Source organism: Pecten maximus, chromosome 17, assembly GCF_902652985.1.
Source record: "Pecten maximus chromosome 17, xPecMax1.1, whole genome shotgun sequence".
NCBI lineage: Eukaryota > Metazoa > Mollusca > Bivalvia > Pectinida > Pectinidae > Pecten > Pecten maximus.
Genome location: NC_047031.1, coordinates 26,450,512 through 26,463,788, shown reverse-complemented (window position 1 = coordinate 26,463,788; position 13,277 = coordinate 26,450,512). Strand labels below are relative to the sequence as shown.

At 36.7% G+C, this 13,277-nt stretch overlaps 1 protein-coding gene across 1 annotated transcript; it reads right to left on the bottom strand.

The window, feature by feature from the left end:
* Window positions 1-1,842: 1,842 nt before the first annotated feature.
* Window positions 1,843-12,657, bottom strand: LOC117315617 (perlucin-like protein). Its single transcript, XM_033869887.1, has 5 exons — window positions 12,575-12,657; window positions 9,449-9,543; window positions 8,014-8,113; window positions 5,620-5,836; window positions 1,843-2,902 (listed from the first exon to the last, which is right to left on the bottom strand). The coding sequence occupies exons 1-5, from the start codon at window positions 12,615-12,617 to the stop codon at window positions 2,881-2,883; spliced, it is 477 nt and encodes a 158-aa protein (XP_033725778.1). The 5' UTR covers window positions 12,618-12,657; the 3' UTR covers window positions 1,843-2,880.
* Between the last annotated feature and the right edge of the window lie 620 nt (window positions 12,658-13,277).

The following is a 13,277-nucleotide window of genomic DNA, read 5'->3' as shown; positions in this document are numbered from 1 at the left end:
TAAGAACCGAGCCAAGAACTATCTGACACTTTCTCGTCGACAATGACTGTTCTCTCTCGGCGTCACTCCAAAGTAAAATGCATTTTTTCGTTTGTTATTGGGTGATTTAAATAGATATGATCAAAAAATATCTTATTGTAAATATCTTGAATGACATTTTCTTTTCTTTTTTCAACAAACATGAGGTCATAACAACTTTGGCTTCTGGACATAGTCCATCAATCGCGTTAATTAAATGTAATTAAATGAAAAATAGTGGAAAAGTTGAAGTTACATCAATTTCAAATAAAAGGAAATATAATGAAATATTGATGCTATGTTCTAAATGTAGTGTGTAATATTTTTGTGAGAGTGGTCTCCCGTTCATTAACGATGTCACTTATATTTATTTTAATATGAAACACATCTATATGAGAATTTGAAATAAATGACTGATAAATAAATTTTGATAGATGAAAAAGTGAATGCCTCGGTTTTAAAACATCTTTTCCGTGAGACACGACATCATTATCCAGCATTTATCAAAGAAATCTTGTTACAAATCGAGAGTATCGACATGGTTTCCGGATGTGTATGCACACTGTTTTTGGTGTTGGGTTATTGACTAATTTCAAAGGCCTACCTTCTTCTTATTGCTATTATTATAACTCGCCTCCGTCAATGATGACGATTATGAATGTGTTTTGTGGGGTGCACAGGGGCGCTTAAAAAGAGTGTGTTTTTTAAGAGACATTTTTTTAGTATGGTTAAAAGGATAAAAGTTAATTGTGACCTAGTGTTCGTTCATAAGGGGCTTAAGGACTGAGTGTGGTATGTGTACCTTGAAGCCATCTGGTGTGGTGCATTGTACAATGTACTGCTGTTACCGGTAGGAGGTTCCATTGTTTAATTATGTGAGGTAAGAAGGCGAGTTTATATGTGTCCTTGGTAGCAGATATGCGTTTGTAAGTGTAGGGGTGTGCTTGTGTGGTTCTGTGTCTGTTGGGTGAAGGATGTTGCTGTATTCTATGGATACATGTTGGTGTATGATTTTGTAAAATATAACGAGTCTTGTTTGTAGTCTTCTTGTTTGTAGTGATGGCCAATTTAAGTTGTCTAGCATGTCTTGTACTGAGCTTGTTTGTGGTATCCATGTATTTTTTGTAACTGGTTTATTTGACTTGTGTTGTGAGGGTCCCATATGGAGGAGCAGTACTCCAGTTTGGGTCTAACGATGACCTTGTATGCATGTTCTTTGATGTGTTGTGAGTTTAGTTTTAGGTTCTGCCTCAAAAATCTTAGTGATTTCTTTGCGTTTGATGTGATGTTGTTTATATGCGTGTCCCATTTAAGGTTGTTTTGTAATGTTATGCCTCCGTACTTGCTGGAGTCTACTTGTTGTAATGTGTGGTTGTGGAGTTTGTATGGGTATTTAATTTTTGTGCGTTTGTTGGATGTGGATATGATATTGCATTTGTTCGGGTGAAAGGTCATCAGCCAATCGTGTTCCCATTTGCCAGCTGCGTCTATGTCATGTTGTAGTTTGGATGCGTCATTGATGTCGTGATATGTGTCAACCTAATTCCAAAATCGAGCCCCTGTGAATTGAACATCAAATTAGTGACGCTGATGTGACTGGTTAGACTGGAATCTGTTTCGAACGAAATATTCTAATCGTTTTCAACTACTGTCAAGATAACTTTCATTTAGAATTTAAGAGCTGATATTTTTCTGAAAATAACATAAATTCAGTTGATAGAAACATAAGTGTTTCCAACGAATCGAGTATATCCGGTGCAATACCCATTCAACGCTACATCCCTTCTAAATGATAACGGTATATCATAGCTCAGAAAAACGACTTTAATTTTAAACAATCAGAAATTATACAATTGTAAACAATTTTACGACATACGGATACAATGTATTTGCATTAACACATACATTTTATTTTAATTTCGTATCATTAAACCGCTACGACGAGGATATCATTCTGAAAGTCACTATTTCTGCTCTAGTAAAAACGACTATGAAGGTTTCGGAAACGAAAATATATTCCACGTATACCTCTTGTCTCGTTATACCAGTATGATAACCAGATACTATACGTGGTACATCCTTATCAGTTGTACAAAAATAACAGTATTCAAAATATTATTAATCTAATTTACCATTGATTCGAGTCTATTTGTAATTAAATTTCAATTACTTATACCGACATTATATAATTTGAGTTGTCTATTTTAAATGTGTGAAAGAAGAACCGCAGTAGCCAAAACAAATCCGGATTTCAATCAGATTTGGTGTTTAGTTTTGCTTCCGGTTCGGACAGTGAGAAGTAAACTGAAGATTTGAAAAAGTAATTATGAATTTCTTAATGTCTACGAAACTCACATTTTACATTAAATAAAATCTCCCAATACATAAGTATTTTTTTCAGAAAGTATGGGAAGGTTTTTAGAATTGTAAAACTAGGACAGAAAATATAATGAAATACATGTATCAACATTGAATCAACATTAATATCATGATCACTATACGTTATGTGTCAAAACAACATAGATAAGATAATAATAAGTAAGGAAAGCTTATCGACATAACCCTTGGTCGTGTATAGGCTACATATGTAAAAACTTGTTGTCTTCATATACAAAGACACGATGTCTATATGCTTAAAGAAACATATTCTAACTCTCATCGGAGGTGGACTCGTCCATCAAAACATCTAGTGCGAGCGAAGTCAAATATCATGTGGCAGGCATGTCACAGTGACATCAAATCGGGTACAAAATAAATCATCGTCCTTCCATATTATACACTTATCATCGCCCAATTGTAGGTCTCACAGTGTATTGGAAAACAAGAAATTCATCCTCACCAAATCGCACCTCGTTGATTCCGTTATGGCCAATAACCAGGAGCTCTGAAATAAAACCATATGGATAATAAATGTTAATGTAAGGCACATATTCTAGTCGTTTAAAACGCGTCTTGTTTATATGGGATATGCTAAAAGTAGGAAATAATGCATTTTTATTCCTTCATGGTTCAATTTTCTCTTTCTAATATGAGAAATGGCAAAATATCCCCACAATAGAGCGTTAAATATTTTATGGATTTTTCTTGTCTATTGTTTACCGTGCAAACAGAAGTTTAGTTCAACATTCATTAACGTCCTAACAGCAGCTAAGGTCATTTAAGGCCCAGACGGCATCCACTCTTATGGCTCAACCTGATATCGGTTCGACGTTTAGCACCGCGATAGATTTTTATGCTTTGGGATATTCTGTTTTGCTGTTTAGGTGATCCATATAGTTTTCATCGTGTTTTTCATATAGGATGCAACTATTTCTTTTATTTTAACATCAATGTTAAGTGTGATGATTTAAAATAGATATAATTTAGAGGATAATTCACTAAATTTTTCATCAGTGTTTTTCTGATTTTCACAATTTTGGTCTGTAGCATTAATGGCGACCCCCAAAAGACTGCAAAACTGTCGAGCACGCTTATATCACTGAGTCCTAGAAGAAGCACACAACAGCTGCATTATGTTCCTTAAATCACGGACAAATTGCGTCGTGTTGCATGTGCACATCAACGCAATTTGCAATAACTTTTCAAATGTCATTATAAGTAATAAATAAGTATTTTTCCAATATAATTAGGTCGCAACATGTACCAAGTGAATATTATCTTTCCATATGATGACAATTTATCCGGTAAAAAAAGACTTTGAAATTTTTATTACAAATTGCGTCGTTATTACAAATTGCGTGGTGACAAAGGGCCATACGATAGCTGTATAAGGGCCCTAAATGACAATGTCAAAGCCATAGGTTACTATGTAAGGGCCATACGATAGCTGTATTAGGGCCCTAAGTTACAATGTTAAGGCCATAGGTTACTATGTTAGGGCCCTAAGATAGCTGTGTTAGGGCCCTAAGTTACAATGTTAAGGCCATAGGTTACTATGTAAGGGCCATACGATAGCTGTATTAGGGCCCTAAATTACAATGTCAAAGCCATAGGTTACTATGTAAGGGCCATAAGATAGCTATGGTAGGGCCCTAAATTACAATGTCAAAGCCATAGGTTACTATGTAAGGGCCATAAGATAGCTGTATTAGGGCCCTAAGTTACAATGTCAAAGCCATAGGTTACTATGTTAGGGCCCTAAGATAGCTGTGTTAGGGCCCTAAGTTACAATGTTAAGGCCATATGTTACTATGTAAGGGCCATAAGATAGCTATGGTAGGGCCCTAAGTTACAATGTTAAGGCCATAGGTTACTATGTAAGGGCCATAAGATAGCTGTGTCAGGGCCCTAAATTACTATTTTAAGGCCTTATGAGCCAGCCAACTGTTCCCGAGAGTGTCTAAAGGTATCTACTAGTAGTACATGTATTTAAAACCTGGACTTGTAGTCTTATCGATTGAGAGACTGGATCACCTGGGTTTTCTTACCAAACTGATATTCATATATCTTGATTCTAGTTTTTTTTGTTATTTATTATAATTATTGGTATAATAAACAAGTTATAGCCCAGGTTACAGGATATATCAAGCCAACCTTAACCCCGAACCACCATCCTAGCATGCGTTATGGTGTGCAAACGAATAGGCTTTCGACGTAATGAAAATACATTCTACGTGTATATGGGACGTTACTCAAATAAAAAAATGTATACCGTTCCGCCCTTCCCTATATAATTTACATCGGGAAGGTGTCATTTCTAATGGAATCTTATCGACCAAATTGTCTCAGAATGTGCTATGCACACACCAGGGCAGTCTAAAATACTCATATATTGAGGAAAACCTCTGTGACATTAACTGACAATTAATAAACCAGCCTTTCCACTTTAAAATGATCATAATTAAGCAGTAACTACCATTATTGTAGACTTTGGCATGTCTCTGCTAGGGGACAGAACCTTACGTCCTCTTCAGAGGTGCGAATGGGACCCATAAGTGAGTCATTGTCATACAAAAAGAATAACGCTAGGCGAAAGAAGAAAAAATATAATTTCAGCAAATCTAATTGATTCTCAAGAATCATGTGAAATGAGGCTATTCCTACTCTTTGTCTGCAACCGGACTGGAGCAGAGAAGAAATACGAATACATCATCTCCTTTATCTAATGGTGGCCCCGTGACATCAGTCCGTATATTACTCTAGTTTTGCGAGTAAGTTTAAACCTCGAAAAAATATCTCGTTTTTAAGTAATACATGTTTTGCTACAGTTTCATAAACATTTACATTTAAGGCAACTTCCTATAAAATTCTCGAACCTCAAAATCGCCTAAACAATCAATTAATTTTACATGTGGAGTGGATTCGGTATATATTGTTAAACGTCCTATCAACAGCTATAATAACGATGGAAGATATATCCTTGGTGCAAGCTGCATGCCTGTATACAGGCAAAATTTGCGAGGTAAATCTGACATGACAAAATAATTTGACCTCCATAGACAGAAGATGGTTTACCTCCGTAGTAGGTGTGCCGGTTATTGTGAGAGGCTATGGTGTTTTTGTTTTTGCCTCCTTGTGATAACGTGAAAACTAATGCCAGCTGCAAAGTGCTATCTCACTGAACTACCCTGCATATAAACGCAAATATCGCGCAATACATACTTTTGTTGACAAGCAAATCCATTGTTTTCATCGCAACTGACAGCCTCCATAGGTCCAATGTGAACTGTGCTGTTTTCAAAACCTGTCCGGTTATATGGCAATCCCAGACACAGGTTACTATCATTTGTCGCTGTGGTTTCGATAGGCATCCACCGTGGCATGTTTAGTGTATACGCCTGCCCTGTCCAAATCTTTCCCGATGTTGTAGTATTTCTGGCTATGAACAATAGAGGATATACAAGACTTACCAAGTTATATTATGAGAACATTTGTTTTGATGAACAGTTAACATGACTTAAACATAATTAACGAGTAATGGACCGTTACATATATATAAGAACAGAGAGAGATTTCGGTTTATTGTGTTTAACGTCCTATTAACAACCAGGGTCACTTAACGACGTGCCAGGTATTGGAGGTGGAAGAAAGCCGGAGAAGGTTAGTAATAAAGTGTCGAGACACATTAAGGTTCATGACCAGTCTTCCAGTAAATATTATTTGCTATTGAAATAGTTTTATGCAAACACCAGGGTGTTTGCGAGATGAGCTATGGTTTTACATGTTTCTTTTGAAAATGGAACACTTTGGTATTCACAAAGGCCTACCAGCTCTTCCTAATTACCTTATTAACCAAATTGTTAGTTCCGTTACAGCGAAAATAAGTAGAAACTTGTTTTTAATCAATCTCAAAACAAGTAACAGGTACGAAATTATACTTTTTCTATGGATAACCATATGAAATTTACAAAGGTACTCCTATGCTTGAATTCTAAAAAAATATTTTAGATTTTTACTTTCAGTGTTGCAAACTCACCTACCCTATGTAACAACAGAGTATTTATAATCAATACTCGGGTAAAATATCGATAGCAGTACCTTGCAGACAAATGGATAAACAACTTGTTTTATTTTTATAATGATGCTAGTTCCAGAAATGGCTCTGGATTTTTTTTAAAGGAAAAAAGTTTGCCATTGGATTTGCTAATATTGGGCAATGTATAGGTGAAATACACAGATAGTATGTCCTAGGATTGTAAAAGTGCAAGGTAACCTGGGGTTCATTACGGGTACGTATACATTTCCAATGGAATCTTACATAACAACGTGTTTCAGTTCTGTTAAATAATAAATGCAGTACCTCACCAGCAAAACCTATATGGAAGGCAGTATGGTGTATGCGGTCAAACATGACGGTGTTACAATAGGATTCACTGAGAGTGTTGTCTCAACGGATATTTAATGTCAGAAGTGTGGTCATGTACCTTAACCTATCGACCACTACGGTGTTAAACATCTATTAGGACCAACACTGAACATTTTGTAGTGTTCAACATGTACCTGGACCGGCAGAGAAAATTTGTAGTGTTGAATTTGCAGGGTTGAATATTGACCAGAACCGACAGAGAACATTTGTAGTGTTGAATTTGCAGTGTTGAATATTGACCAGAACCGACAGAAGACATTTGTAGTGTTGAACATTTATCAGGACCGACAGAGGACATTTGTAGTGTTGAATATTTATCAGGACCGACAGAGGACATTTGTAGTGTTGAACAGTTATCAGGACCGACATAGAACATTTGTAGTGTTGAACAGTTATCAGGACCGACACTGAACATTTGTAGTGTTGAACATTTATCAGGACCGACAGAGGACATTTGTAGTGTTGAACATTTATCAGGACCGACACTGAACATTTGTAGTGTTGAACATTTATCAGGACCGACAAAGAACATTTGTAGTGTTGAACATTTATCAGGACCGACAGAAGACATTTGTAGTGTTGAACATTTATCAGGACCGACAGAAGACATTTGTAGTGTTGAACATTTATCAGGACCGACAGAGGACATTTGTAGTGTTGAACATTTATCAGGACCGACAGAGGACATTTGTAGTGTTGAACATTTATCAGGACCGACAGAAGACATTTGTAGTTTTGAACATTTATCAGGACCGACAAAGAACATTTGTTATGTTGAACATTTATCAGGACCGAGAAAGAACATTTGTAGTGTTGAACAGTTATCAGGACCGACATAGAACATTTGTAGTGTTGAACATTTATCAGGACCGACAAAGAACATTTGTTATGTTGAACATTTATCAGGACCGACAGAGAACATTTGTAGTGTTGAACATCTCTCAGGACCGACAGAGAACATTTGTAGTGTTGAACAGTTATCAGGACCGACATAGAACATTTGTAGTGTTGAACAGTTATCGGGACCGACAAAGAACATTTGTAGTGTTGAACATTTATCAGGACCTACAAAGAACATTTGTTATGTTGAACATTTATCAGGACCGACAGAGAACATTTGTTGTGTTGAACAGGAGACTGAGAACTTCATTGAAGAATGGTGAACATAAGAGCGATTTTAAACTACGTACTGAGCAAATCTACCCGGAAAAAGAGCCATCCTTTGTGATGTTGATATTGCTCTTGTGATACAAACGTCAGCAGTTCACCCCCAGTGCTGGCGCAATAATCCTACAACAATCAGAAACGTTAATCTAAAACAATTAGAAAAGTTAATACAAAACAATCAGAAACGTTAATCTAAAACAATTAGAAAAGTTAATACAAAACAATCAGAAACGTTAATCTAAAACAATCAGAAACGTTAATACAAAACAATCAGAAACGTTAATTGCGCAGGTGTAATCAAAATTTCATTGCTATTTATTTGAATTCTCATTTTGGATATTGATATTGATCGACTTGGTGATTTGTAAAATTAACATATCCCTAGGAATGACCGATATAATTTAACATGTTGCTAGTGATGACCGATATGATTTAACATATCCCTAGGAATGACCGATATAATTTATCATATCCCTAGGAATGACCGATATAATTTAACATATCCCTAGGAATGACCGATATAATTTAACATATCCCTAGGAATGACCGATATAATTTAACATATCCCTAGGAATGACCGATATAATTTAACATATCCCTAGGAATGACCGATATAAATTAACATATCCCTAGGAATGACCGATATAATTTAACATGTTGCTAGTGATGACCGATATAATTTAACATATCCCTAGGAATGACCGATATAATTTAACATATCCCTAGGAATGACCGATATAATTTAACATATCCCTAGGAATGACCGATATAATTTAACATATCCCTAGGAATGACCGATATGATTTAACATATCCCTAGGAATGACCGATATAATTTAACATATCCCTAGGAATGACCGATATAATTTAACATATCCCTAGGAATGACCGATATAATTTAACATATCCCTAGGAATGACCGATATAATTTAACATGTTGCTAGTGATGACCGATATGATTTAACATGTTGCTAGGAATGACCGATATAATTTAACATGTTGCTAGGAATGACCGATATAATTTAACATATCCCTAGGAATGACCGATATAATTTAACATGTTGCTAGTGATGACTGATATGATTTAACATGTTGCTAGTGATGACCGATATAATTTAACATGTTGCTAGGAATGACCGATATAATTTAACATGTTGCTAGTGATGACATATTTCTGACTGATATACGTTGACATATACATATGCGGAAGAATTCAGCTGTAATGATATTTTATTAAATGACAGCAGTATGAAAGTAAGTCACAGAAAAATAAACTCATCCCGAGACCATACAATGATGTAACTGTTAAAGCCTAATTTAAATTCCTTGATTGAAAACGTTGTGTTCTCTGGGTGAATAAAGTAGATATATAAACGCATTGAAAATCACAACCGAAGCAATTGTATAATGCAACGTGCATCTCTTTCTCCATTTGTTTTGTCGTAACATAATACTATACCTTGGCTTCTGTCCAATTCTTAGTATCCAATTCAACAAAAAAACACATATCGTCTGTACGTCCCCATTCCTCTTGGCACCTCGCAGTTACATAATCTATAGGAAAAATTCTTTATTAATCTTGAGAATTACATCTCATCGACATAATACAATTACAAGAATACAAAAATAATACAAGCCAGCTCGGGTAGAGCAATGCACATATGACATTATAGCATGCACATGTTTGTATATATATGTGTGTGTGTGTGACTCAATAAGGAAATGAGTAGTATGGATCAAACTGCTAGTTACTAGAAGCCAACAGAGTAGAACGTAGTAGCGATGCTTGGTATAAAAACTTGCCCAGATTACTTAATTCTTTAACATTACCCGTTGATAGTAAATCTATTAACTTATAGACAGAACACAATTTTCGAGAACATGCAAAAAGTTGACGAAGCTTCAGTCAACCGAAGGGTAAGATCAGAAATGCATACACCAATAAAAGCTTGGATATCCATGTTCAGGATAGAAGACTGATAGAGTATTCTCCAATCTGGAGGCCATGACAGAGAAATGTCCACCTCGATGATTGATATTCTTGGTTGTCTAAACCGACGCTCTGCCTTCGGTTAGACAATCAAGACTATTTGATCCCTTGGTTTGAGATTTCACCGCCATACCCTAAAGGTTGGTGATGCTTACTTTCACAACTTCATACCGTTTTATAAACAAAGGTGTAGTTGTTCGAATCGCCACAACGTATGCAAAGATAGTTCCGGATAAATTCCGGTGCAGAATATAAGCACGCGCATCTGTCATACCATGGCCATTTTCGTTTTTGTGGTTCAAACGGTTGAACCAGTTGGACCAGTGTTGTTCGTTTATGAAATAGAGACGGACCTTGCGATTTTACATTATTTTCAGACGAACCTTGACAAAGACTTCCTATGTCTGTATTAACATTTCCAAGTCATTCAAGATACATTATTTATGCATAAAATATTACTTTTAAAAACTGACGAACCGGTTCGTCCGAATAAACAAACCGGCCCGAAAGTTTTTCGTCTCGCCATTTTCAATGCTCCTTGGAATGAGCGTCAAAATGTATGACGTCATCATTTACAACTTGGTTACTTAACGTAAAATGATGACGTTATGTTATTGTTACAGCGTCATATAGCGCGTGCCAGCTGTCTTTACCTACCCCGTGTAAGATCAATTTATCTTTTCCATAGCAACCGCCGGATAACCCTGTGAAGTATGGGAGAATAATAAAATTTATTACAGTGAAACCTGTATAATCCGACACCATGTGGGAGTGATACTTTTGGTCGGATTAGACAGGGTGTCTCAAAAGTCAGGTATTTGTTGTTGACTACACTTGGCATCAAGGCAATACAGTAGTGTTGGATTTGACAGGATGTCGGAAAAGTCAGGTGTTGGATTAGACAGGTTTCACTGTACCTGTAAGTGATCGAGATAACCCGATCTCGATCACTTACAGGTAATAGATATTTTTCTCGCACCTTTTACATATATCTAGTTGTATAATTAAATAACAACCCGTCTATATATGCGTTTAGAGTGTAAGAGTATCCCGTCTGGGGCCTCCCGGTTCAAAGTCGATTAACCACTTCATCTGCGCTTCGAATTTAGTCCTTTCGCGTAAAAATATAGTTCGGTTATATCAAAGAAGAAAAACAATGATCAATCGGTACATATTATTCACCGATTTGAGAGTATTACGTCACTTGCGCGGATGAATACATGAATGGGTTAAAATTCCGCCAAAACTTACGTATATGTACCAGCCAGATCGGACGAGACAGACAAATTTAGCACTGGGTATCACGTGAGATTTCCCTGTCCGAGGTGCGAGAATAAGATATCACACCATAGGAAGAGACGGAAAAATCAGAAACAAGTTAAACGGGAAACACGTCTACATCTCACATGGGGTAGGGATCGACAGATGACATGTCTCACAAGACGGAAGCGTTATTATTTCAAGTAGTGTGATATATCACGTGCCGCAAATTTCGACGTACATTTAAAGAAACATTGATGACGACGCGATGAATAGGTTTCAGCAAAAGACTTACAATCTGTTATTATCTTGAATAAAATATGTGACATAATATACATAAATTTTCAGCAGGCCTCGTGTTGACCTGGTAAACTGTTGCGCGCGTGTCGATATATCCCTGTCCAGAGAAAAGGCTCATGAAAGATTATATCACTCCTCCATGATTCACGGATTTATCTCTAGCTAGGCCTGTTGAAAATGTCTCTTTCGCCCATAGGATATGATTTATCCCCATAATGTACGACATGTAGCACGTGCTGACAACAATACAGAGACTTAGCAACAATTTAATGACACCGACCAGTCAACCACATTACATCATCATTGCGTTGCATGACATTTCTAAATAGTTTAGATACTTACTACACTAAGAATGACCGGGGGAAATGATCATCCACTTTCCTCAAGTGATGATATTTTTTATGACTAACTTGTGGCAAGTCATCAGTTTAGATGACCAAGAACTTCATTCCTTTGTCCCATCCTCAAGGCAGGTGATAGAATCATGAGCAAGCGCTCGATTAACAGATAAAAAAGGATGAAGTATTGTCGTAGGAGTGGAAAAATGCACGGCCAGACCGAGGTTCGAACCCGGGACCTCCAAACACTAGCCGGATGCTCTACCAATTGAGCTACCTGGTCGCCGACGATCGACCCGGTCCAGTTCCTCTACACTCTTTCCTCACTTTTTTTTTAAAGTCTTCGACCCCGAAGACCTAACAACTCACAACCCAGGTTCGGGTATCCCCTTTTCAAGTATTCACCTCACTCTAAACAAGATTTGGTCACAGGCACCACATGTAGTAGGAGTGGGAAAATGCACGGCCAGACCGGGGTTCGAACCCGGGACCTTTGAACACTAGCCGTATGCTCTACCAATTGAGCTACCTGGTCGCCGACGATCGACCCGGTCCAGTTCCGCTACAGTATCAAAGGATTAAGAAGAAAATTCGCTTCTTACAAATCATACGATGGGGGCAACATGTACGATTCCTACGCTCTATCCGCAGTTCGGACAGACGAATGAAGGTCCATGATATTAGATACAGAACTTACCATGCTTTACACAAATGTACGTCTGCCCTGCCTGAACACACATCTCATCGATAGCACAGGTGTGCCCACTGCATGAGCCGCCGATACCCTACAATACAAACCATATACGTACCTAAGTATCATAATGACATAGCGTTAAAACGAATTTCCATGAACTAGTTTACTGAACGTTTTTAATGTGTGTTTAATATACAATTCAATATTTACAATCGTTATATGACTGTGATTGTTGTCCTATTTGATTGATCGAAACCTCTTCGACAGGTCTTGACAAAATGCAATGTTAACCTTCAAATCCAGCGCGAGAGGTTTACGTTATAAATTGATAACCTGTACTAAACAGTAACAGGTAATTCCCTAAGTCTTCAGTATTTTTGACCAATCACGCAAGATTATTGTTTGATCGTCGGGCTATATAACCGTTGCAAACAAAACTTCCGTCAGGCAGGATAAGAAACGTTTTGGCTATATTTCATTTCAACAAATTTTATTGACATTTGATTGTATTAGTAAAAAGGATTAATAACAGGCCAAGCCTATATAAATTCTCTCCTATGGTGGCAAGTGGATTGTATAAATATAAAATTAGATATATAAATTTACTATGAAATGAAAAAAAATACATGTATAACTAACATTTAAGGGAGGTAACTCAAACATAAACATTCACACATCATTCATACATTTTAATTATATCTTTAAT

What these genes read in the sequence shown, in the direction of transcription:
- LOC117315617 (XM_033869887.1), bottom strand. Translation starts at nt 12,617, where the DNA reads ATGTGTGTTCAGGCAGGGCAGACGTACATTTGTGTAAAGCATG. An exon ending in AGAATTGGACAGAAGCCAAG is followed by an intron (nt 8,114 to 9,448) that starts GTATAGTATTAT and finishes TGATTGTTGTAG; the next exon opens with GATTATTGCGCCAGCACTGG. An exon ending in TTTCCGGGTAGATTTGCTCA is followed by an intron (nt 5,837 to 8,013) that starts GTACGTAGTTTA and finishes TATTGTTCATAG; the next exon opens with CCAGAAATACTACAACATCG.